At 41.8% G+C, this 26,032-nt stretch overlaps 1 protein-coding gene across 1 annotated transcript in view; it reads right to left on the bottom strand.

Annotated features, from left to right (window-relative positions):
• Positions 1-26,032, bottom strand: part of LOC101323231 (uncharacterized) — a 250,157-nt gene that overhangs the window by 77,346 nt on the left and 146,779 nt on the right. Inside the window, 1 exon segment of the mRNA XM_019931812.3 lies at positions 22,064-22,190. Coding sequence (XP_019787371.2) covers positions 22,064-22,190 — 127 coding nt within the window.

Raw genomic sequence — 26,032 nt, forward strand, 5'->3', positions numbered from 1 at the left:
CCGACTCTAGAAGTGGAAGGCAACTCATTTAGGCAAAGAGAAGGAAGGTTCCTTGGCCAGTTTGCTTGAAGTCCCCCATTGCTATTATCTAGTTTGTTTTTCTCGAATTAGGGGCTATTTAAGCACCCCAGAGAGGAGGGGAAGGCAAGTTTCAAGGGAACTGGGATGGGAGGGAGTCAGAGTGGCAGAATTCTGAAAAACTTTTAGTTGGAGGATACACCAACAGCTGGGTTACTCAACTCTTCTGAGTTTCATGTGTTTGTTTTGAGACAGGACAGATGAGGGTCATGGAGTGCTCAATGCAGGGGTCTGGGCGTCCTTCACTTTCCTTTTCCAAACCCATGGACTTTAGAGCAGAGTCCAAACTCTTTATCTGCCATTCCTGGTACTCTTACACCCACAGAGCCAACCTCTGGTCCTCCTCAGCCTGGCCTGTGCTCCATCCTGGAGAGGTGCGGGCGCAGACAGGACAACTACAGCGGATGGAATGCGACAAGACAAACCTGCTGCCTGCATGGCCCCCCTGCTCCTCTCTGGCTTTGCTGCTCTGACCCGGGCACGTGCAGACCCTCATCTCCACTGCCTACCTGGGGCTCTACGGCTTTCACAGGCAGCATCCCCACCCCCAACCAGAAGCATAATGGGTGAACTACCTCCCTGATTCCCAGGCAGCACCTGTCTTCCTTTACAGCTCTCATTACAGGGGCTCAAAAATAACTTGAAGGTTTCCAAGAAGTAAAATATAAAGATTGCAGTTTAGCAACTAATCAAGGGTCACCACTCTGGGCTTCGTTGCTAATTAATATTTAGGGTCAAAGTCTTCCTATCAATTTGCACCCAGAATTCGGTCCCTGGGGCAGAAGGGGAGCCCTAAGGGGAGGGGCACACAGTGCCAGGGGACATCAGAGCAATCCCATCTCACGGAAACCGCACTGTTTCAGAGGGTCCCTCTGAAGGGACCTCTAGAGCCCCTCCTCTTGCAGGGAGCCTCAGTCCTAGAGTCAGGACCAAACACACTGAATCCGGTCCACCCATGGCTAGTGAGCCCTCTCCTTTCTCCTCTGATTTACAGAACTCAAGGAGCTGCAGTTCGGAAAGCCAGACCTGTGCCATCGGTCAAGAACAGTCTGGGGAAGGGAAACGGCGCATCAAGGGACCACATTCTGTTCTCACCGTAAACACTCAGTTTCCCAGTTGAGGACGCGCCCGGCTACGAGGGGGGAGGGGGCCGACCAGGGCTCGGCTGTAACAGGTAGAAGTGGGTGAAAACGGGACGGGGGTGGTGGGAAATCGGAAGAAAACCCGGAAAGAGAGAAGGAATCGGAAGAGCAAAGCAATAGGAAGCCAGGAACCAAAAGATGGAAACAAGCAACAGAAAAAGTGCAGGAGGAAAGGACAGGAGGAGAGACCGTCTCGAGAGGGATGGAGAGAAGGCGCTCGAGACGGACAGACGCAGGGAGCGGCGGCGCGCGGGGCGACGGCGGCGCCCTTACCGGCGGTGGCCGAGCGCAGGCTCTCCAGGCTCCAGGAGCGGGACAGGGCGCCGCGCATGCCCCCGCTGCCGCTGCGGCCGCCGCACACCACGCCGCTGCTGTCCGAGTCGGAGCCCGGGGACAGCCCGGCGCTACTGCCGCCGCCGCTGCTGCTGCTGGTGCCGAGGTCCCCGCTCGTCTGCCCGCTCGACTCGCTCGGGCATTGCTGCGCCCTCGAGCAGGCGGGCCCGAGCTCCAGCCACAGGTTCGCGGGCGGCTGGGCCGCGGCGGCGGCGGGGCTGCCGGGCGACGGGGCCAGCGAGCCGGGGCCCGGACCGGGCGAGGGGCGTGCAGACGGCCGCGCGGCGTCCTCGGCCCCATCCCCGCCGCCGCACGGCCGCCGCTCCGGGCCAGCTGACATCATGGGGCTCCGCTAAGGAGGCTCCCGGCCGCCGCCAACCGCTCGGGCTCTGTGGCTGCGGCGGCGGGAACCCTCAGCGGGCGCGGGGCGCGCGGGCCTCGGGCAAGGCCAGGCGCCCACCGGGCAGGACGCGGCGCCTCCGCTCGCCGCCAGTTCCCGGCCGCCCCGCGGGCGCTGTGCCGCGGCGCCGACCCCGGTGTGGGTCGCGGGCCCGGTCGGCACGCGCTCACGCACGCGCGCACGCAGACCTGGGGCGGTGGCGGCAGGCGCGGCGCGCGGGGCCCTAGGCAGCTATCGGTGCCCGCAGGGCCGCGCCCTGCTGCCGGCCTTGGCGCGCGTATGCTAGGACGGGCGCATCCTCGGAGGGAGGCGGCCGGCACCCCGCAGGCACGACAGTGAGTAGAACCGGCGGGCGCTCACTTTTTCCTTCTAGGACCCAGCTCAGACTGCGCGTCCTTGCCCGTCTGGGGCAGGAGTGTAGGCGGGAGGTCACGCTCAGCCCTGCGAGCCGGGTCGGGGAGCGCGCTTGGTCGGGACGCGCCCCTCCTCCCCGGGCCTGCCTCGGGGGCTGTGCGCTGGGAACACTCGGCGCCCGCGACCCTTGGGACAGCCGGCCAGCAGGAGTATGCCGGCGGTGCTCTGCATACTTCTGATTAAGAAGCCATCAAAAGTAGAGGCACGGTCCACGCCAAATGATTTTAGGAAGTGTCTGGGAAAATCCAGTGACAGGCACGATCGAAAATGGGAGCCTTGACGTAGCTCCAATGATTCTAGGGTTTTTCACATTTTGTTGTCGATGCGGGGGAGGGGGGCAGGGATTAGGGAAGAGAGTTGCCTTTCCCTCCGACGCTCCCAGACACCCGTGAGCATTCTGTAGGTTCTTGGAGTGTGTCTAGAGGGAGGGTGAGGTACCGCCACTGCTCCAAACAAGTGCGATAATCAGTGAGCAGTGTGACAGGAAGTCCCAGTAAGGACTGATGAGGGCTAAGCAGGGCTGCTGATCGCCCCCATCCCCAGCATCACCACTCCTCCAAGCCCTAGGCAGCTCGTTGTATTAACGATGGTGAGGATGAAATGAGAGGTCCTTGCCACGCCCCAGCACACCAGCTGGTGTAGGATGGATGCTGGAACAGTGGTCATTCTCTCCTCTTCCCTCCATTTGGGGTCCAGTTCCTGTAGCCCGTCTCCTTCCCTAAGCCATGTGTGCTCCTAGCTCTGCATCATAAGGGACCCTGCCTCAATATCATCTCCTCTCCTTGCAGGCCTTGTGCAGATCTCCTCATAACAACTCAGGGGGCTGGGACAATGGCATGCCAGCGTTTATGTACAAAGAACAAAGCTCTGTACAAGCATAAGGCAATACTAGTGTGTTGGAGGTTCAGTTGATGGGCATTGCAGGGTGACTCAGCCAAATCTGCACCTTGAAGGCCCCCCCTCAGCTTACTCCTCTGGGGATCCTTCCTGACCATTCCATACCTGGTATGCACACTTCCCACCCATGCCTCCATTCTTCGCTGTCCTTGGGAGGGAAGAACAGCTGTCCTCCGACACCCCTCGCTCCTGAGTGCAGGCTTTCAGCAAGGAGAGTCACCGTCTGTGTTCTCGTCCGGTTGTCCTGTTGAGGCCTGTGAACCTAGCCCTTGGGAGTAGGAAGAATTGCTGTTGGGGGATGAGTCACAGATCAGGAGACACCCTCCCCATCCATCAGCAAGTCTGTGGGTTCTCTCTCCAAAATAAGTGTGCACGGTGTCCATTTCTTTCACTTTACTGCACCACTACCATACTGTGTTTGGAAGACAGCTTCAGTCTCTTGACTTGTTCCACAGAGCAGCCAGAGAGGGAGCTCTAAATTAAAATATAAATCATACCATGTCCTGCTACTGATTCAAACCCTTCAGAAGCTTCTCTCGCAGTTAGCAAGACCCACAAGACCCTGTGTGTTGGCCGCCCTGTTCTCCACCTCCTGTCAGCGCTCCCTTTCCCTTGGTCTTTCCACTCCAGCCACGGTGGCTGTCTTGCTGTCTCTCCTTCCTGTCTCAGGGCCTTTGCACTTAGTGTTCTTTTTACCTGGAATGTTCTCTTTGTTTTGCAAGGCATTGGCTCCCCAAACTTCAGATCTCAGTAAATGTTGCCTCCTCAGTGAGACTTCAGTTATTCCTTTCCAGCACTTACTGCCATCTGTCAGTGGCTTGGTTATCTGTTGGCTGCCTCCCATAGACCATGCACTGTGTGGGCAGCAGCTCTGTAACACCACTGTATCCCCAGTGTGTGCAGAGCATCTGCTGCAGGCTAGGTGCCCGGGGAGGGCCTGTGGAAGAATGAGTAGGGACCTGAAACTGAGCAGAAGGCCAGCTAGGCGGAAGGGAGCACCCCTGCTCTCTGGAGTCAGGACTTTGAGAAGGTGTTGTATGATCCCAAGTGGTGAGTGCCTCTAGGTAGCGGCAGCCTGGGCAGATCTAGCCTGTGTCAGCCAGCCATGTGCCATGCTTCTTCTGAGTCCATTTCTCTTTTAAGTTTTCCGTAGAGTCTTATTTGAATCAGCTATCCTGGTTTCAGCTGTACTGCAGGGAAGAGTAGAGTGTCTTCACTGAGTTCTGGTATGCAAAAGGGATCCATATTTCTTAAGACCACAGTGGTGATGGCAGCTGAAATTAACACTTACTACCCGAAGTTCAGGGAGTGTCGGGGGACACAATTTGGTGCAGTGAGATTTAGCCGCCACCCCCCCCAGCCCCCGCACCATGGGAAGTATTCCATTGTGTATGTGGACCACTACTCAGCCATGAAAAAGAATGAAATTATGCCATTTGCAGCAACATGGATGGATCTAGAGATTATCACACTAAATGAAGTAAGTCAGAAAGTAAAAGACACATACTGTATATCACTTATATGTGGAATCTAAAATATGACACAAATGAACTTATTTATAAAACAGAAACAGACTCACAGACAGATAGAAAACAAACTTACAGTTACCAAAGGGTAAAGGGGGTGGGGGAGGGATAAATTAGGAGTTTGGGATTAGGAGATATAACTACTACATATAAAACAGATAAACAACAAGGTTCTACTGTACAGCACAGGGTATTCAATATCCTGTAATAAACCATAATGGAAAACTAAAAACTAAAAATATATATAATTGTATATCCATGGAATATTAAATAGAGGTTGCAAAGGAAGGAGTGGGAAGGTAGCAAGGAATATGATTAGTTCCATCCCATAGAATTCTGTGAGAGTCAACTATAAACTATTAGAAGGACTGCATCTATAAAAGTCATACAAAAATAATCAAGTGTAGGATAGAAAATACAACAAATTATTTTATATCAATTATATAATTTAACTCTTGCATCTTTGTCTTTCACTTCTTTTTTTCAATTTAAGAAAGTATACTATATGATTTCCATGTGACTATTATTCTAACACTTTATATACTTCCTTTTTTTTTTTTTGCGGTACGCGGGCCTCTCACTGTTGTGGCCTCTCACTGTTGTGGCCTCTCCTGTTGCGGAGCACAGGCTCCAGACATGCAGGCTCAGCGGCCATGGCTCACAGGTCCAGCCGCTCCGCGGCATGTGGGATCTTCCCGGACCAGGGCACGAACCCGTGTCCCCTGCGTCGGCAGGCGGGCTCTCAACCACTGCGCCACCAGGGAAGCCCTATATACTTCCCTTTTAGCCATGGATTCTAGTTGTCAATATCTCTCACATTAATATCTGTTTAAAAAATCATAAAATATAATCCTAATGTCCTATAAAAAAAAGTAAGTGTTCCCATATCAAACAAACAGAACAGGATAACTTATTTTAATTGGTTTGCAGAAGCCTCCAAAAGCCTTCAAAATTACGAAGTAGCTTCATTAAAATATTTATTGAAAAATGCTAGTTAAAAATTAAAGACACAAGAGGTACCTAAAAACAAAACAAGATGAAAATAGTAAGACTGACATAATTTCTTTCTGTCTGTCTGTTTTTTTTTTTTTTTTTTTTTGGGCCGCATTGCAAAGCTTGTGGGATCTTAGTTCCCTGACCAGGGAGCGAACCCAGGCCCTCAGCAGTGAGAGAACAGAGTCCTAACCACTGGATCCCAGGGAATTTCCAAGACTGATGTAATTTCTATTGCTCCCCTCTATCCTCTTTTATTTGAGTGCTCATCCTGGTAATCCCTGTCTGTAGTGACCAGTTGAGAGAGGAAAGTAAAATTTCATGTCCCCTCCTGTCCAAATCCAGACACACTGGTTATTGATTCTTTCTCTTCCAGGGACAACTGTTGGTCATTATCTAAGTCTTCCTTTTGGCTATCTTTGGGAGTGGCTCTAAGATCTTGTGAGGATAATATCTTCTGCACCCTCTTTAAGAACACCTCCTAAATCCAATTCAGTACGGCCAGAAATGTTTACTCTTTTTTCCAGCTGAAACCTGACAAGATATTTGAAAGGATTTAATAACTCTATGATCAGAAATTTGGCCAGATTGGAAGCCGACGTTCCCAGCCTGTTAGTACTTTTCTTAAAGCCTTCTCCCCTAAGCTAATTGTACCAAGAGAGGAAGAAAAATATTCCAACATAGGTGGATGGGTCTGACAGTCCTTTGATATCATTTAGGCAGCAATACAGTTCTACGAGAAAGTAAAAACAGCTGTCCTTGTTTTACAAGTCTAGTCTTTCCAGGATCAGAGGTGTGCTTCCAGAAACCACCAATCCTTGTTAACCAATCCTCAAACCTCCCTTATTCATCTCAAAAAGCTTTTCAATATTGGCCTTAAGAAACCAAAGTCCTTGAAGGAACCTGCATTCTTTTCCTGTGCCTTTGAGCTGTAAATATTAACTCTTATCTAGGCCATTTCTTTAAAGTACAATCTTCAGAGAGGAAATTCTAATCAAGAGAATGAAAGGGGGAAAGGTCATTTGAATTTAGATAAATGAAAAATCATGGGTCTTCTCCATAAATATTAGCAGAAAAAGCTTTAGCTATCTGAACAGAAGAACTTAACTTATTCCAACTGTTTTTTTGTAAATAGTGATTTTCACATCATCATACCTGTCTTGTAACTAAAATTTTAAAACGAAGCTATGAGGTCTCTGTTTGCATTTGTATAATATGTTCCTGTTTCTATATGCATGTGTGGTTGATGTGTGTTATTTCCTACCTCTGGATGATATTACTAAAATTAATTTGTAAAAGAGCTCTATTCAGTTGCTTTAAAAACAAACAAGAACTTATATAAATTATGGGTTGGTTATTCTAAAAACTCTCAGAAATATAAACTAACCCAAATGCTTTTCAGGTTCATGTGGTCCGAGAAAACATTCAGTATTAAAGCTAGTTTAAGTTCGTTGGCTTAATTAAAACAGACATGTTTTTAGAGTTATCAACACTGACTATAATGCAGATAAACAACTTTTATTCTACCTGGGCTTACTAGTCAGATTCAGGTTATCTCTATTGTAAAATATGTCAGCATCAATGAAATCTGCTTCCACCCAAGATGCTGAATCAAGACTTAATACTTCTCTTCTTCCCTTGCTTTCCTTTACTCTGGCATTGGCCTGGAAAGATAATGCCATCACCCATACCTCCCAGACCACTGCTAAAGGGAGTAACCTCTGGAATTTAGAACAACTTTTTATTTCAGACTAGAAGATTCTCTTCCCATTTGTGCTAAAAACCTGACTAACCCCTTACGTGGAAGTAAACACAAATGAGAGTATGATTAGAAACCATTCCTAACCCTTGGAGACACTGCAGATTCAATTGCTAAGATACTGGCTGCCCGGCAAAGAGCCTTACACTCCCTAACCAAAGTTGGATTATCTTTAAGCTGAGCAAGGAGATGTGTGTGCTGTGGCCTACACCACCTGCTGCACCTGGATTGACACTTCTGGGGAAGCTGAAGCTCAGTCACATAAATCACTGAACAAGCCATTTGGCTTAAAAAGACCCTTCAATGGGGTCTTTTTTGTGTGTGTGTGTGGTACGCGGGCCTCTCACTGTTGTGGCCTCTCCCGTTGGGGAGCACAGGCTCCGGACGCACAGGCTCAGCGACCATGGCTCACGGGCCCAGCCGCTCTGCGGCATGTGGGATCTTCCCGGACCAGGGCACGAACCCGTGTCCCCTGAGTCGCCAGGTGGACTCTCAACCACTGTGCCACCAGGGAAGTCCAGTGGGGTCTTTTTTTAACTTATTTGATTTTGATTGGTTTGGGTCATGGGGACCATAGCTCCAAATGCTTTATGAACATTGAGAATTATCCTACTTACAATAATCATAATAACCTCTCTGGTGTGTTGTGCCCTCTCAAAAGCTTTAAATGCATGTTTGTAGTCACTAGCCACCAAGCAAATGACCTCCCTCAGATTGGAACACTGAAAAAGAAATGGAGGAAGTGACCTACTTAAAAAATGTGAACCTGACGTCGTGACCTGTGAATACCACAGATGTTCAGAAAAAAAAAAAAACAACAAAAAACCCAAAAAGCAAAAATCAAGGATCAACGAAAGTTGTGAGAACCATAGAGTGGTATAATTGAGAGTGGTGCTACTGCCTTAAATTTTGATTACATATCTCAGGGAGAGATCAAAAGAGAATTGTTAAAAAAAAAAAAAAAGCCCCAAATGGAGACACTTGTATTAAGCCCCAGTAAGACGTAATACCTGACCTAACTGCAGTCTCAGCCTCTCCCAGGAGTGGATTTTAAACCAATCAGTCTGGAATTTCCTGGTTAGTATTAGTGAGGTAAACTCCCTAAGATCCCTGCCTTTCCCTAAGGGAATGTAACCTTGCCTGAAACAATCTGTTCTTCTACTTCTCTGTCATACCCTCTTTCTACGTATAAAAACTTCACAATTTGTGCAGCTTCTCAGAGCACATTTCTACTTGCTACGTGGGATGCTGTCCGATTCATGAATTATTGAATAAAGGCAAATAGATCTTCAGTTTTACTCTGTTGAATTTTGTTTTTTAACACAAGTTGCAGCAAATAGAGAACATCAATAGATAGATAGTAATTATTTTTTGAAAATGGAAGTTCTAGAATTGAAGAGTACAGTAACTAAAATAAAAAATTCACTAGAGGGTCTCAACAGTAGATTTGAATTGGCAGGAAAAAACCCCAGCATACTTGAAGAGATTGATAGAGATTATGCAAACTGAAGAACACAATGAAAAAAAGAATGAAAAAAAATGAACACAGCCTCAGAATAATAAGGAACAGTCCCCCAGCACCATTATCATTAGGTGGAAGGATTTCCTGGAAGGGGGTACCAGGCAGAGACTTCCTTTCCCAGCCAGGAGCAAATGGAGGAGCACCATTAACTGCACCAACATAGGTACAATGGGAGTAGCAGAAAGAGAAGAGAGAGAAAGAAGAAAAAAAAATTCAAAGAAATAATAGTTGAAAACTTCCAAAACTTACTGAGAAATAAAAATTTACATATCTAGGGAGCACAACAAATTCTAAGTGGGATAAATGGAAAGAGACCCACAAACAGACACATCATCTTAAATAGGCTGAAACCAAAAGACAAGGAGAAAATCTTGAAAGCAGCAAGAGAAAAATTATATATAACTTACAAGGGAACCCCAGAAAGATTAACAGCTGACTTTCCTGCAGAAGCTCTGGAGGCCAGAGGTGGTGGGATAATATTAAAAGTACTGAAAGAAAGAAATAAAAAGCCTCTCAACCAAGAGTCCTATATCCAGCAAAGCTGTCTTTCAAAAACAAAGGCAGAATAGACTTTCTTGGGTAAACTCTGAGAGAATTTGTTGCTAGCAGAACCAACTTACAAGAAATACCTAAGTTCTTCAGATTGAAAGCAAGTGACCCCAGATGGTAATTCAAATACACATGAACAAAAATAGAGCACTAGCAAAGGTAATTATGTAATTATAAAAGATAAATTCCTACTTTTTTCCTTTTTTCTCTTAACTTATTTAAAAACCAATTGTATAAAATAATATGTATCTAATGTATTGTTTGGCCTACAACATATAGAAATGTAATATATCTAGACTATATCTGCTAATACTAGCACAAAGGAGGTGGCTGGGAGCAAAGCTGTAATAGCTAGGAAAATAATGACAGATGGTAGAGTAATAATTTTAACAATGCATTGTTGGGTTTGTAATATTAATAGATGTAATATATGTATAACAGTAATACCACAAAGGGGAGAAAGGGAATAGAGCTATATAGGAATAATATTTCTATATGTTGCTGGAATTAAGCTAATACACAGTTGAAGTTGATTCTAATAAGTTAAGATGTACATGATAAACAACAAGTTCTTACTATATAGGGAACTATATTCAATATATATATGATGTATACATATGTATAACTGTGTATACATATGTATAACTGTGTGATACATATGTATAACTGAACCACTTTGCTGTACAGTAGAAATTAACACAACATTGTAAATCAACTATACTTCAATAAAATAAATTTTAAAAGATGTGTATGTTAAACCCTAGAGCAACCGTTAAAAAGTACTCAAAAATATAGAAAATAAAAAGTAAAATGGCAGATGTAAATATAACTATATCAATAACAACACTAAATGTAAATGAATTAAACAATTCAATCAAAAAACAGAGTGTCAGATGGATAAAAAGCACGATCCACCTATATGTTGTCTATAGGAGACACATTTTAGATTCAGACACAGATAACTTGAAAGTAAAAAGATGGAAAAAAGATGTATCATGTAAACAGCAACCACAAGAAAGGTGGAGTGGCTCTGTTGATATCAGATAAAATAGACTTTAAAACAAAACACACTAGTGGCTGGAGTAAGAGGACATGGAGTTTGCATCACAACTAGGGCACCTGCTAGACCTGGTGGGGGACCTTGACACCCAAGAGGATGGGAGGAATCCCCAAGCAACTGGGTAGGATGTGGGGGTGAGCGAGGAGGTAGAAGTGGAGGTGGGATCGGACTGGCACCCGTGAGGGCTGGCTGGGGAAGAGGAGAGGTTCCCACACCTGGAGAGGCCCACTGACCACGAGGGTATCAACAGGGATGGGGAGAGACCCTCGGGGGTTGAGAGGATTGGAGGGGAACACAGCTAGTGTTTCTCCTGCCCACTTGGGCCCTGGAGAGCCTGCTGGGGTCCCAGGACTGATCCTCTGTGCTCCAAGGCCGCCTAAGCCCTGCCCCAAGATGCCCCAGTGCCTTATCTGGCCACATGGGTACTGAGCCTAGACCCTGCCCCTGCCTAAAGCCCTCCCCTGCTTAAGGCCTGCCCTCTACAGCCAAGGCCTTTTCTGGACTTTTTTTTTGCTATTGTGGTTCTGTTTTACCTTCCAGTTGTTCTCTGATTTATATTTTTATTTTTTCTAATATATCTGTCAGTTTTCTAATTTTATTTTTTTATTCCTTGTTATTGTTCTGTTCCAATTTTTTTTTTTGTCATGCCATGTGGCTTGCAGGATCTTGGTTCACGGGCCAGGGGTTGAGCCTGAGCTCCTGTGATGTGAGCACCGAGTCCAAACCACTGGATTAACAGAGAACCTCAGACCCCAGGGAATATTAATGAGTGTGAGCTCTCCCAGAGGTCCTCATCCCAGCACCAAGACCTGGCTCTACCCACCTGCCTGCAAACTCCAGTGCTGGATGCCTCAGGTCAAACACCTAGTAAGAAAGGAACACAGTCCCACCCATCAAAAAAAATGAGATGACAAAATAATATGTTACAGATGAAGGAGCAAGGTAAAAACCTACAAGACCAAATAAATGAAGAGGAAATAGGCAACCTACCTGAAAAAGAATTCAGAGTAATGATAGTAAAGATGATCTGAAATCTCAGAAAGAGAATGGAGGCATGGATCGAGAAAATACAGAAATGTTTAACAAGGACCTAGAAGAACTAAAGAACAAACAAACAGAGATGAACAACACAATAACTGAAATGAAAAATACACTAGAAGGAATCAATAGCAGAATAACAGAGGCAGAAGAATGAATAAGTGAGATGGAAGATAGAATGGTGGAAATAACTGCTGAGGAGCAGAATAAAGAAAAAAGAATGAAAAGAATTGAAGACAGTCTCAGAGACCTCTGGGACAACACTAAATGCACCAATATTTGAATTACAGGGGTCCCAGAAGAAGAAGACAAGAAAAAGAAAGGGTCTGAGAAGATATTTTAAAAGATTATAGTCAAAAACTTCCCTAACATGGGAAAGGAAATAGCCACCCAAATCCAGGAAGCGCAGAGAGTCCCATACATGATAAACCCTAGAAGAAACACACTGAGACACATATTAATCAAACTAACAAAAATTACATTCAAAGAAAAAATATTAAAAGCAGCAAGGGAAAAGCAAAACATAACACACAAGGGAATCCCCATAAGGTTATCAGCTAATTTCTCAGTAGAAACTCTGCAGGCCAGAAGGGAGTGGCAGGATATATTTAAGGTGATGAAAGGGAAAAATCTATAACCATGATTACTCAGGGATCTCATTCAGATTTGACAGAGAAATCAAAAGCTTTACAGACAAGCAAAAGCCAAGAGAATTCAGCACCACCAAACCAGCTTTAAAACAAATGCTAAAGGAACTTCAATAGGCGGGAAACACAAGAGAAGAAAAAGACCCACAAAAACAAACCCAAAACAATTAAGAAAATGGTAGTAGGAACATACATATTGATAATTACCTTAAATGTAAATGAATTAAATGCTCCAACCAAAAGACACAGGGTGGCTGAACGGATACAAAAATAAGACCTGTATATATGCTGTCTTGTACAAGAGACCCACTTCAGACCTAGGGATACATACAGACTGACAGTGAGGGGATAGAAGAATATATTCCATGCAAATCGAAATTAAAAGAAAGCTGGAGTAGCAATACTCATATCAGATAAAATAGACTTTAAAATAAAGACTGTTACAAGAGATAAGGAATGACACTACATAACGATCAAGGGATCAATCCAAGAAGAAGATATAACAATTATAAATATTTATGCACCCAACATAGGAGCACCTCAATAGATAAAGCAAATGCTAACAGCCATAAAAGGAGAAATTGACAGTAACACAATAATAGTGGGGGACTTTAACACCTCACTTACACCAATGGACAGATCATTCAGACAAAATAAATATGGAAACACAAGCTTTAAATAGACCAGATAGATTTAATTGATATTTATAGGACATTCCACCCAAAAGTGGCCAAATACACTTTCTTCTCAAGTGCACGTGGAACATTCGCCAGGATAGATAACACCTGGGGTCACAAATCAAGTTTCGGAAAATTTAAGGAAATTGAAATTATATCAAGCATCTTTTCTGACTACATGCTATGAGATTAGAAATCAATTACAGGAAAAAACCTGTAAAAACAACAAACACAGGGAGGCTAAACAGTGCACTGCTAAATAACCAAGAGATCACTGAAGAAATCGAAGAGGAAAGAGGAAATTTAAAAAATACATAGAAACAAATGCCAACAAAAACGTGGTGACCCAAAACCTACTGGATGCAGCAAAAAGCAGTTTTAAGAGGGAAGTTTATGGCAATTCAATCTCACCTCAAGAAACAAGAAAAATCTCAAACAATCTAACCTTACACCTAAGCAAATAGGGAAAGAACAAAAAAAACCTAAAGTCAGTAGAAGGAAAGAAATCATAAAGATCAGAGCAGAAATAAGTCAAATAGAAATGAAGAAAACAATAGCAAAGATGAATAAAACTAAAAGTTTGCTCTTTGAGAATATAAACAAAATTGATAAACCTTTAGCCAGTGTGATCAAGAAAAAAGGGAGGGGCTTCCCTGGTGGCACAGTGGTTAAGAATCCGCCTGCCAATGCAGGGCACACGGTTTCGAGCCCTGGCCTGGGAAGATCCCACATGCTGTGGAGCAACTAAGCCTGTGCGACACAACTACTGAGCCCACATGCCACAACTACTGAGCCCAACACGCCACAACTACTAAGCCCAACATGCCAGGGCTTTGCATATCAGGAGCCCATGCTCTGCAACAAGAGAAGCCACTGCAATGGGAAGCCCGTGCACTGCAGCGAAGAGTGGCCCCTGCTTGCTGCAACTAGAGAAAGCCTGTGCGCAGCAACAAAGACTCAATGCAGCAAAAAGTAAATAAATAAATAAATTTATTTTTAAAAAAAAGAAAAAAGGAAGAGGACACAAATCAAAATTAGAAATGAAAAGGAAGAAATTACAACTGACACTGCAGAAATACAAAGGATCATAAGGACTACTGCAAGCAACTATATGCCAATAAAATGGACAACATGGAAGAAATAGCCACATTCTTGGAAAGGTACAACTTTCCTGACTGAACCAGGAAGCATTAGAAAATATAAACAGACCAACCACAAGTAATGAAATTGAAACTGTAATTAAAAATTTTCCAACAAACAGAAGTCCAGGACCAGATGGCTTCACAGGCGAATTCTATGGAACACTTAGAGAAGAGCTAACACCTATCCTTCTCAAACTCTTCCAAAATATAGCAGAGGGAGGAACACTCCCAAACTCATTCTATGAGGCCACCATCACCCTAATACCAAAACCAGACAAGGATGTCACACACACACACACAAAAATTACAGGCCAATATCACATAGATACAAAAATCCTCAACAAAACACTAGCAAACAGAATCCAACAGCACATTAAAAGGATCATACACAATGATCAAGTGGGATTTATCCCAGGAATGCAAGGATTCTTCAATATATGCAAATCAATCAATGTGATACACCATATTAACAAATTAAAGAATAAAAAGCATATGATCATCTCAATAGATGCAGAAAAAGCTTTTGACAAAATTCAACACCGATTTATGATAAAAACTCTTCAGAAAGTGGGCATAGAGGGAATCCACCTCAACATAATAAAGGCCATACACGACAAACCCACAGCAAACATCATTCTCAATGGTGAAAAACTGAGAGCATTTCCTCTAAGATCAGGAACAAGACAAGGATGTCCACTCTCACCACTATTATTCAACATAGTTTTGGAAGTCCTAGCCATGGCAATCAGAGAAGAAAAAGAAGTAAAAGGAATAGAAATTGGAAAAGAAGAAATAAAACCATCACTGTTTGCAGATGACATGATACTATACATAGAAAATCCTAAAGATGCCACCAGGAAACTACTAGAGTTAATCAATCAATTTGGTAAAGTTACAGGCTACAAAATTAATGCACAGGAATCTCCTGCATTCCTATACACTAACAATGAAAGATCAGGAAGAGAAATTAAGGAAACAATCCCATTTATCATTGCAACAAAAAGAATAAAATACCTAGGTATAAATCTACCTAAGGAGGCAAAAGACCTGTACTCAGAAAACTATAAAACACTGATGAAAGAAATCAAAGGTGACACAGACAGATGGAGAAATATACCATGTTCTTGGATTGGAAGAATCAATATTGTGAAAATGACTATACTACCCAAAGCAATCTACAGATTCAATGCAATCCCTATCAAATTACCAGTGGCATTCTTCGCAGAATTAGGAGAAAAAATCTTACAATTTGTATGGAAACACAAAGGACCCTGAATAGCCAAAGCAATCTTGAGAAAGAAAAACAGAGCTGGAGGAATCAGGCTCCCTGACTTCAGACGATACTACAAAGGTACAGTGATCAAGACAGCATGGTACGGGCACAGAAACAGAAATATGGATTGATGGAACAGGATAGAAAGCCCAGAGGCAAACCCACACACCTACAGACACCTAATCTAAGACAAAGGAGGCAAGAATATAAAACGGAGAAAAGAGAGCCTCTTCAATAAATGGTGCTGGGAAAACTGGACAGCTACATGTTAAAGTATGAAATTAGAACACTCCCTAACACCATACACAAGAATAAACTCAAAATGGATTAATGACCTAAATGTAAAGCTAGACACCATAAAACTCTTAGAGGAAAACATAGGCAGAACACTCTTTAACATAAATTGCAGCAGGATCTTCTTTGACCCACCTCCTAGAGTAATGGAAAAAAAAAAGGGGGGGACCTAATGAAACTTAAAAGCTCTTGCACAACCAAGGAAACCATAAACAAGACAAAAAGACAACCTTCAGAATGGGAGAAAATATTTGCAAATGAAGCAACTGACAAAGGATTAATCTCCAAAATATACAAACAGCTCATGCAGCTCAACACCAAAAAAAACAAACAAATCAAAAAATGGGTGGAAGACCTAAATAGACATTTCTCCAAAGAAGGCTTACAGATGGCCAACAAATACATGAAAAGATGCTCAACATCACTAAGTATTAGAGAAATGCAAATCTAAACTACAATGAGATATCACCTCACATTGTTCAGAATGGCCATCATCAAAAAATAAACAATAAATGCTGGAGAGGGTGTGGAGAAAAGGGAACCTTCTTGCACCATTGGCGGGAATGTGAATTGGTACAGCCACTATGGAGAAGAGTATGGAGGTTCCATAAAAAATTGAAAAGGACTACCATATGACCCAGCAATCCCACAACTGGGCATATATCCTGAGAAAACTGTAATTCAAAAGGACACATGTACCACAATGTTCATTTAAGCACTATTTGCAATAGCCAGGAAATGGAAACAACCTAAATGTTCAATGACTGTTGAATGGATAAAGAAGATGTGGTACCTATATACAATGGAATATTACTCAGCCCTAAAAAGGAATGAAATTGGGTCATTTGTAGAGATGTGGATGGACCTACAGTCTGTCATACAGAGTGAAGTAAGTCAGGAAGAGAAAAACAAATATCGTATATTAATGCATACATGTGGAATCCAGAAAAATGGTACAGATGAACCTAGTTCCAGTGCAGGAATAGAGACGCAGATGTAGAGATTGGACATGTGGATGCAGTGGGGGAAGGGGAGGGTGGGATGAACTAGAAGATTAGATTTTACATAAATACACTACCATGCGTAAAATAGATAGCTAGTGGGAACCTGCTATAAATCACAGGAAGCTCAGCTTGGTGCTCTGTGATGACATAGATGGGATGGGGGGGGTGGTGGGAGAGAGGTTTAATAGGGAGGGGATATATGTATACATATAGCTGATTCAGTTCATCATATAGCAGAAATGAACACAGCATTGTAAAGCAGTTATACTCCAATTTAAAAAATTAAAAACAACCAAAAACAAAAGACACTAGAGACAAAGAAGGGCATTTTATAACAATAAAAGGGTTAATCCATCAGGAAGATATAAGTACAAATATATATCCACCTACCTAATAACAGAGCACTAAAGTACATAAAGCAAAAACTGACAGAAATGAAGGGAGGAATAGGTAATTCAACAATAACAGTTGGAGGTTTATGCCCAACTTTCAATGATGGATAGAGCAACTATACAGAAGATCAAGGAAATAGAATATTTGATCTACACCATAAACCATTTAGGCGTAATAGTCATATACAGAACAGAGTATACTTTCCAATAATAACAGAGTATACTTTCTTCTCAAGTGTATATGGAACATTCTCCAGGCTAGACCATGTGTTAGTCCATAAAACAAACTTCCACAAATTTAAAAGTATGGAAATAATACAAAATGTGTTCTTTGACCACAATGAAATGAAATTAGAAATCAATAATAAGGGAAATTTGAGAAACTCACAAATATGTGGAAATTAAATAACAAACTCCTAAATAACTCATGGGTCCAAGAAGAAATCAAAAGAAAAATCAGAAAATACCTTGATATAAATGAAAATGAAGACAAAATATGCCAAAAATTATGAAGACAGGTAAAGCAGTGCTCAGAGGGAAATTTATAGCTGCAAATACCTGTATTAATAAAGAAGAAAAATCTCAAATCAACAACTGGGTCTGCACCTAATGACACAGGGAAAAAAAGAGCAAAACTAAACCTAAAACAAGCACAAGGAAGGAAACAATACAGATTAGAGTAGGAGTTAGTAGAGGCACAATGGAGAACAGAAATATTGAGGAACAGAAATAGAGACTAGAGAAAAAACAGAAAATAAAAGAAACCAAATGCTGGTTCTTAGGGAAAAGCAACAGAATTGACAGACCTTTAGCTGGTTTGACCAAGTGAAAGAAGAGGACTCATTACCAGAATCAGAAATGAAAGAAGGGGTATTACTTCTCACTTTGCAGAAATAAAAAGAATTATAAGAGAATACTGAACAACTGTACACCAACGGTTAGATGACTTAGATAAAATGGACAAATTCCTAGACAGATGCAAACTATCAAAACTTACTCAAGAGAAATAGACAATCTGAATAGCTCTATAACAAGCAGAGATTGAATCAGTAATAACAAGACTACCTACAAAGAAAAGCCCACACCCAATTGGCTTCACCCCTGAATTCTACCAAACATTGAAAAAAGAATTAATACCAATTCTTCACAAACTATTGAAGAAAATAGAAGATGAGGGAAGATTTCCCAAATTATTTTATGAGGCCAAAACCAGACAAAGACATTAAAAGAAAAGAAAATTACAGACCAATATCTCTTATGGATATGGATGCAAAAATCTTCAACAAAATACTAGCAAACCAAATTAAAAATATAATGAGAATTACATGCCTTGACCAAGTGAGATTTATCTCAGAAATGCAAGGATTGTTTAACATCTGAAGATCAATTAATGTAATACACCACATCAACAGAATAAAGAACAAAAGTTGCATGATTATCTCAATAGACAGGACAAGCATTTGACAAAAATCCAACACTCTCTTGTGACAAAAAAAACTTGACAAACTAGGAATATAGGAACTTTATTTACCCAATAAAGGGCATCTGTGAAAACCCCACAGCTAACATCATACTTAATGGTGAAGATGGGATGCTTTCCCCCTAAAATCAGGAAAAACAAGGATGTCCATTCTTGCCATTTTTATTCAAATGTACAGTACTGGAGGCTCTAATCAGGGCACTTAGGCAAGAAAAAAAAGACATCCAGATGGGAAAGGAAGAAGTAAAACTGTCTCTGCTTATAGATAACATGATCTGGTGTGTAGAAAATCCTAAGGAATCCATTAAAAAACTAGAACTAATAAATGAGTTCAACAAGGTTGCAGGATACGAGATCAATATACAAAAGTTGATTGTATTTCTATTCACTTTTAATGACCAGTCTGAAAATGGAATTCAGGAGACAATTTCATTCACAATGCATCAAAAATTATATAAAGTACTTAGGAATGAATTTTTCAAAGGAAGTGAAAGCTTGTATTCTGAAAATGACAAAATGTTGTTGAAAGAAACAAAAGAAGACCTAAATAAATGGGGGAAAAGTCCTATGTTCATAGATCAGAAAACTCAACATTGTTAAGATGACAGTGCTCTCCAAACTCATGTACAGATTCAATAAAATCCTTATCAGAATCTCAACTGATATCTTTGTAGAAATTGACAACCTGATTCTAAAAGTCATATGGAATTGCAAGGGACTCAGAATAGCTAAGACATTCCTGAAAAAGAAGGGGAAAGTAGGAAGACTCTACTTTCTGATTTCAAACCTTACTACAAAGTAATGGTAAACAAGACAGTGTGGTACTAGTACAAGAATAGACATATATCAGTGGAATACAGTTGACAGTCCAGGAATAAATCCATACATCTGTGATCAGCTTACTTTCAACAGGGGGGTCAAGACTATTCAAAGGGAAAAATAGTCTTTTCAACAAATGTTCTGGAGTTGCAGAGGACTTTACGTGATGCTGTGTGCAGCCATCATGCTAGGGGCTCACAGAGTCATATCTGGCCCTGCTGGCTCCACTCAGAGAAGAGTGGGTGTGGTAGAATTTATCCTGGGCACCGACTTGTGGGGCAGAGGGTGGCATGCTCCCACATCAGGCTAATTCTTGACTACTCCACCAAACGTAGAGAAGAAGTGCTGGAAAGAGGCAAACGTCTCGCTGGGACTGCTGAAAGCTCCCGCACCAAGGTTACTGAACCCATGATACACATTATAGGAAAGCTTAACTTTTCCTGCTTCAGCTATGCTTGAAGGATTTTAAGAGGAACCTGTAACAATCTCTGAAAGGATGTTGTCTCAAGTGCTACCTGACAACAAGCCATTGCTGGCGAAGAATTGATGTCTGTAAAGATAAGCAAATAGAGAAATTTCACCTATAAAAAAATTACCAGTTAAAAGAAAAGCATATGAATTTGGAAATGAATTCATAAAACATGAACAGGAGAAAATTTTACAAAACTCCCAACTTTCTGTTTTTAATGAACGTCTAGAGGACATTGGAAATAATGTATGGAAATTAAAAACATGATCACTGCATCACAAATATTAATGAAGGCAATGAACAGCAGATGAGGTGAAACCAGAAAAGCAAAGCAGAAGATAAAACTGAGATATTCTCCCAGAACAGAGAGGAAAAGGATAAAATAATGAAAATAATGAGAGATTCTGGGGATAGAACCTGGGAATACAATCGGTAGAAAGAAACCCCAGAAGTTTGGAATAGAGCAGTTGGAGTGGAAGCAATAATTGACGAAAAGAAAGCTTTCCTAAGCGAAATACAGAGACCCAAGCTAGCCCCTCATACTGATCTGATGAATACAGGAATTATACTCTTTTTTTTAAATAAAAAGAAGTATGAGATAGAGAAATGGAGAGAAGTGCCCAATTTCTCACCCCCATATGAAGGGCAGCTGAAGCCAGAGCCCTGACCTTTGACTTCCAGAGCAGTGTCCTCAGCATGCAGGCATGCTGAGGGACATGTGACATTGAGGTTTCAAAAATCTCTTATTCTACAATAAATATATCTACTAATTAATTCAAATGAGGCTCTGAACTAATAGGAACATATGATTATTAAGCTTGAATTTGTAAGAAGTTTCTAACTTCAAGAGCCAAAATCAGCCTTGAAGATTATTCCAGGAAAAATGCTACTCTCACCCATTACTGTCTCTTCCATGAGCCTCTAAACTATTCCATGACTTAATGAAGAGTTTATGTTAGAACTATCTTTTCCCATGAAAGGATTTTTTCAGCAGATGTCAAACACCATTTCATGACTTTGCTTTTTGTGAATTTAAGATTACAACTATATGTGGGGAAGATTAAAATCCACTGCATGATGCAGCATAAGCACAGACATTTGCTAATGGAAAACAATCATGGCTACTGGCTAATCTGAGTAGCCAACTCCCCCAGGACCAGCACCTAGTATGCACTGAGTCAGATTCAGAGGTCAGGACTCATGTCTGTATCAGAGCTGACTCCTCAGCACAGCATATGCCACACTCTAATGATCAGGGCCCAGCCACTATTTTCCCATATCATCTTTTGCTAATCTCACCTGCTTTCTACAGGTCTTTAGCTCCAATAGGATCAAACTACAGACATCCTTGAATGCCAGCCCTGTCCCTACTCCCCAGGTCTGGAAAAGTACATGTTTGGCAGGTGTAGCTATTTTGTTTTTTCAACCCTGTCTAAGGCTTTAACTCTTCTTTATCCTTTTTAAACACCAGATTTGGCCTCTTCCTTCAGCCAGCTGGATGCCTTTAAACCATAAGGTTGCCATCTAACATAATCTGCACCTGCTCAAGACCTGAGACCCAACATCTGTTCTTGCACCAGGAGCCTTGAGCATTTTCACTGTGTCCAGCCCTTCCTGGGTTAAGTCCAGGAAGGGTGGTAGCTGTGCATGAGGATACCCCATCCTGGCCCTCACTGGGTCGCAGTTTCCTTCTGGCACAAAAATCAGCCCTTTTATGGAGAAATATGTGATGTGATGCTTCTTGCCATAGTTTTGGGAAAGGGACTCAGACAGGCTGCCATATAACTCAAGGAAGAGGCTTGTCCCCCCAGAAGGGAAAACACCCAGGTTTCATCACTAGATTAGACAACTCTCTCTCTGTAAGTTATACCCTATTACAAGTTTCACGGGATGGTCAGTAGTTCTGCTCAAAATAAATGAATGGAGCCAGGTTTAGGGATTCAGTAATGGAATCTTCTGGAAGCCAAGAATTCCCTTTATCAGAGTGTTAGGGACCTCTTCCTAATTGAAGGAGTTAAAGACAATGGTTTATTTCTCACATTCAAGCTACTTCTGCCAGACAAGTAAACACAGCTGTCAACAACATGCTCTCACCTCTTGTCCTTTTTGCCAGGACACCGGAGTGTGAAGGAAAAGAGAGAGGCATGTAACTCACCAATGTCAGGTATGGGCTCTGGCCAGCCCATGTGGTTCAGTCCTGTCGGGGCACTCTGGGAGAACGGATGGCTTCTTCTAGGGAGATTCAAAGACTCTGGAGAGGTAATGGTCATCTTCCTCCAGCACTGGGAGAGGAGGAAAGAGACAAAGAGTAAATGAAGAAAAGAGATAACATGTTGTCATTGCCACATTATAATTTTTCTAATTGCACAGGACTTTGCCATGAGCAGAACATGCAGCCAAAATGCACACAGCTCTGGGAGGTGCCATTCATTTCAAAATCCATGGAAAAAAGAGAAGTTTCTCTTGTTGTCAGTAGTCTGCAACCTGTATGGTCATATGTGGCAACCATGGCAGAACAGGTTGTCATTCAACAATGTGAAATGAGGACTGACAGTAGGTCTCCAAACCCCCAAATTACACCAGCTGGTCAGCCACACAGCCTAACATTTCTCCAAAAGGAAGGCTTTGTTTTAGCTATATTCTTGCAGGGGTGCTTAATTAAAATGCAACCCATGAAGTCCCTGACACCTCATAATCATAAGACAGACTTTACCCTTCAGACAGTAAGGACCAGTGTTGCATGAGGTCTTGGGAGGGCAAGGATATTGTCCCTTTCTTTATCATTCCATTATCCAGAAATAAACTTGGCCCCTCCAGATTTTGTCTACTTTATAAAGTTATGAAATTTACTTAAAAATTTTGGTATGTATTCAAATAAATGTTCCATTTTCTTTTGTATTCCACACAAATTAAGTAAACAGTGCTTGGAAAATTCTTTTAGTGATTAATGGAAATGTAAATATACAAACAAGGATTAAGATGGGAGTATGATATCCCACTCCATCTCTTCCATTTGAATGCAACTAAAAACATTGGGCAGATGTATAAATCAGTTACCTAAGGGCTCTTAAATAAATGGTAGCAGGTGGGTTGGAGAAGGAAGCCAGTATTTGAAGTTACACCAATCCTATAGTGAGTTACCTTTTTTGTGGTCCCTACAGTATCCTCTGGCCTGAACTCAATAGCAGCTTAAAACTGGGTATGGACCAAAAGTACTCCAAAAAGCCTTCTCTGGTCTGAAGAGAGGGGAAAGGGACCCCAAGTGTATGAGCAAATTGGTGAAATCCTCTATGTTGTCATTTAGTTCCACCCTAGACTCCCAGGAAATCCCATTATAGTATGGCAGTAATGGCCAGGCAGGCACCTAAAACTCTGAGGGAGGGAGAACATCCCTATTTCTTTTTTCCTGTCTCTGTCCTCCTGCCCCTTGGCTCCAGAGGCAGACATAGTTGCAGGAAGTATATGCCAGAGTGGGAAAACGAAAGCCTAGCTTTCTAGCAAAATGTCCAGGAAGGGGGGGACTCCTGGAAGCCAAGAAGTGTCTGGAAGAATGTAGAAAGGAAAGAGATCAAGAAAATGACACCATAACATTGTTTATGGCCACTGGACTTACCCCCAAACTGTGCTTGGGTGGATCTGACCCTAAACAGAATACTAAAGTCTTTGAGAACCAAATTATGGAGTAGACCATTTTACAGGTCTCAGACTGGCCACTGGGTGATCTGCATTATCCAAGTAGCATTGAAAACACCTTGAAAACATGAACCGACATAAGAAACATAGCCCCTGAAGGCCAGTAAGAACTTGTACCCTAAACTGTCAGCTGCCTGAAAAACTTAACTATTATTCTCCATAGAAACTAAATAAGGCTCATAACATAATATTCAAAATTTCCAAGATATAACCCAAAATTATTTGATATACAGAGAACTATGAAAATCTCCATAACTTATAAAGGAAAGACAACAGATCCCAGCACCAACATGATACAGTGCTGGAATTATAAAAGATTTTAAAGAAGCTCATATAATTGTGCTCTAAGAAGTAAGTGTGAACACTCTTGCAATGAATGGAAAATAACAGCAGGGAAATAGATACAAAATAGAATAGAATGGAAACATTAGGACTGAAAAATATAGCTACAATTGAAAATTTACATGGATGGCTCTTGAGGGCATTATGCTAAGTGAAATAAGTCAGACAAGAAAGAGAACGACTGTATGATCTTACTTGTATGTGAAATCTTTTTTTTTTTTTTTTTGCGGTACGCAGGCCTCTTACTGTTGTGGCCTCTCCCATTGTGGAGCACAGGCTCCAGACGTGCAGGCTCAGCGGCCATGGCTCACAGGCCTAGCCGCTCCGCGGCATTTGGGATCTTCCCGGACTGGGGCACAAACCCGTGTCCCCTGCATTGGCAGGTGGACTCTCAACCACTGCGCCACCAGGGAAGCCCTGTATGTGAAATCTTAAAAAAGAAAAGCCAAGCTAATAGAGACAGAGAACAGATTGGTACTTGCCAAAGGCAGGGAGTAGGGGGTAGGTAAAATGGGTGAAGGCAGCCAAAAGACACAAACTTCCAGTTATAAAATAAGTCATGGGGATGTAAGGTGCATCAGGGCAACTGTAGTTAATAATACTGCATTGCATAACAGAAATAAAGGGAGGAATTGACAATAATACAATAATATTAGGGGACTTTAACACCCCACTTACATCAATGGACAGATTGTCAAACAGAAAACCAGTAAGGAAACAGTGACATTAAATGACACATTAGACCAGCTGGACTTAATAGCTACCTACAGGACATTCCATCCAAAAACAGAATACACATTCTTTTCACATGCACATGGAATGTTCTCTAGAATAGATCATATGATAGTCCACCAAACAAGTCTCAACACATTTAAGAGGATAAAAAATATACAAAGTATCTTTTCAGATCACAATGGTATAAAACTAGAAATCTATTACAGGAAGTAAAACAAACACATAGAAACTAAACAACATCCTACTAAAAACCCAATGAGTCAACCAAGAAATCAAAGAGGAGACCGGAAAATACCCTGAGACAGGGCCTTCCCTGGTAGTCCAGTGGTTAAGACTTTGCCTTCCAATGCAGGGGGTGCTAGTTCTATCCCTGGCCAGGGAGCTAAGATCCCACATGACTTTCAGCCATAAAAACCAAAACATAAAGCATAAGCGATATTGTAAGAAACAATAAAGACTTTAGAACTGGTCCACATCAAAAAAAAAAAAAAAAAAAAAAAAAGAAAAGAAAAGAAAAAGAAAATACCCTGAGACAAATGAAAATAAAAACACAACTTTTCAAAATCTATGGGATGCAGCAAAAGCAGTTCTAAGAGGGAAGTTTATAGTGATACAGGCCTACCTCAATATATAAGAAAAATCTCAAATAAACAACCTAACCCACCATCTAAAGGAATTAGAAAAATAAGAAAAAACAAAACCCAAACTCAGCAGAAGAACAGAAATAATAAAGATCAGAGTAGATATAAACAAAATAGAGAGCCCCCCCCAAAAAATAAACCCACAACAGAAAAGACCAATGAAACCAAGAGCTGTATTTTTAAAAGATAAAGAAAATTGATAATCCTTTAGTCAGGCTTATTAGGAAGAAAAGAGAGAGGACCCAAATAAACAAAATTAGAAATGAAAGAGGACAATTTACAACCGGTATCACAGAAATACAAACAATCATAAGAGAATACTGTGAACAATTACATACCAACAAACTGGGCAACCTAGAAGAAACGGATAAATTCCTAGAAACATATAATCTTCTAAGACTGAATCAGGAAGAAACAGATAATCTGAACATACTGGTTACTAGTATTGAAATTGAATTGGTAATCAAAAAACTCCCAACATACAGAAGTCCAAAACCAGATGGCTTCACAGGGGAATTCTACCAAACATTTAAAGAAAATGGAATACTTATCCTCAAACTATTCCAAAAAATTGAAGAGGAGAAAACACTCCCAAACTTGTTCTATGAGGCCAGCATTACCCTGATACCAAAACCAGACAAAGACACTACAAAAAATGGAACTTGCAGGCCAATTTCTCTGATGAATATAGATGCAAAAATCCTTAGCAAAAT

The sequence above is a fragment of the Tursiops truncatus genome, chromosome 7 (genome assembly GCF_011762595.2).
Source record: "Tursiops truncatus isolate mTurTru1 chromosome 7, mTurTru1.mat.Y, whole genome shotgun sequence".
NCBI classification, from domain to species: domain Eukaryota; kingdom Metazoa; phylum Chordata; class Mammalia; order Artiodactyla; family Delphinidae; genus Tursiops; species Tursiops truncatus.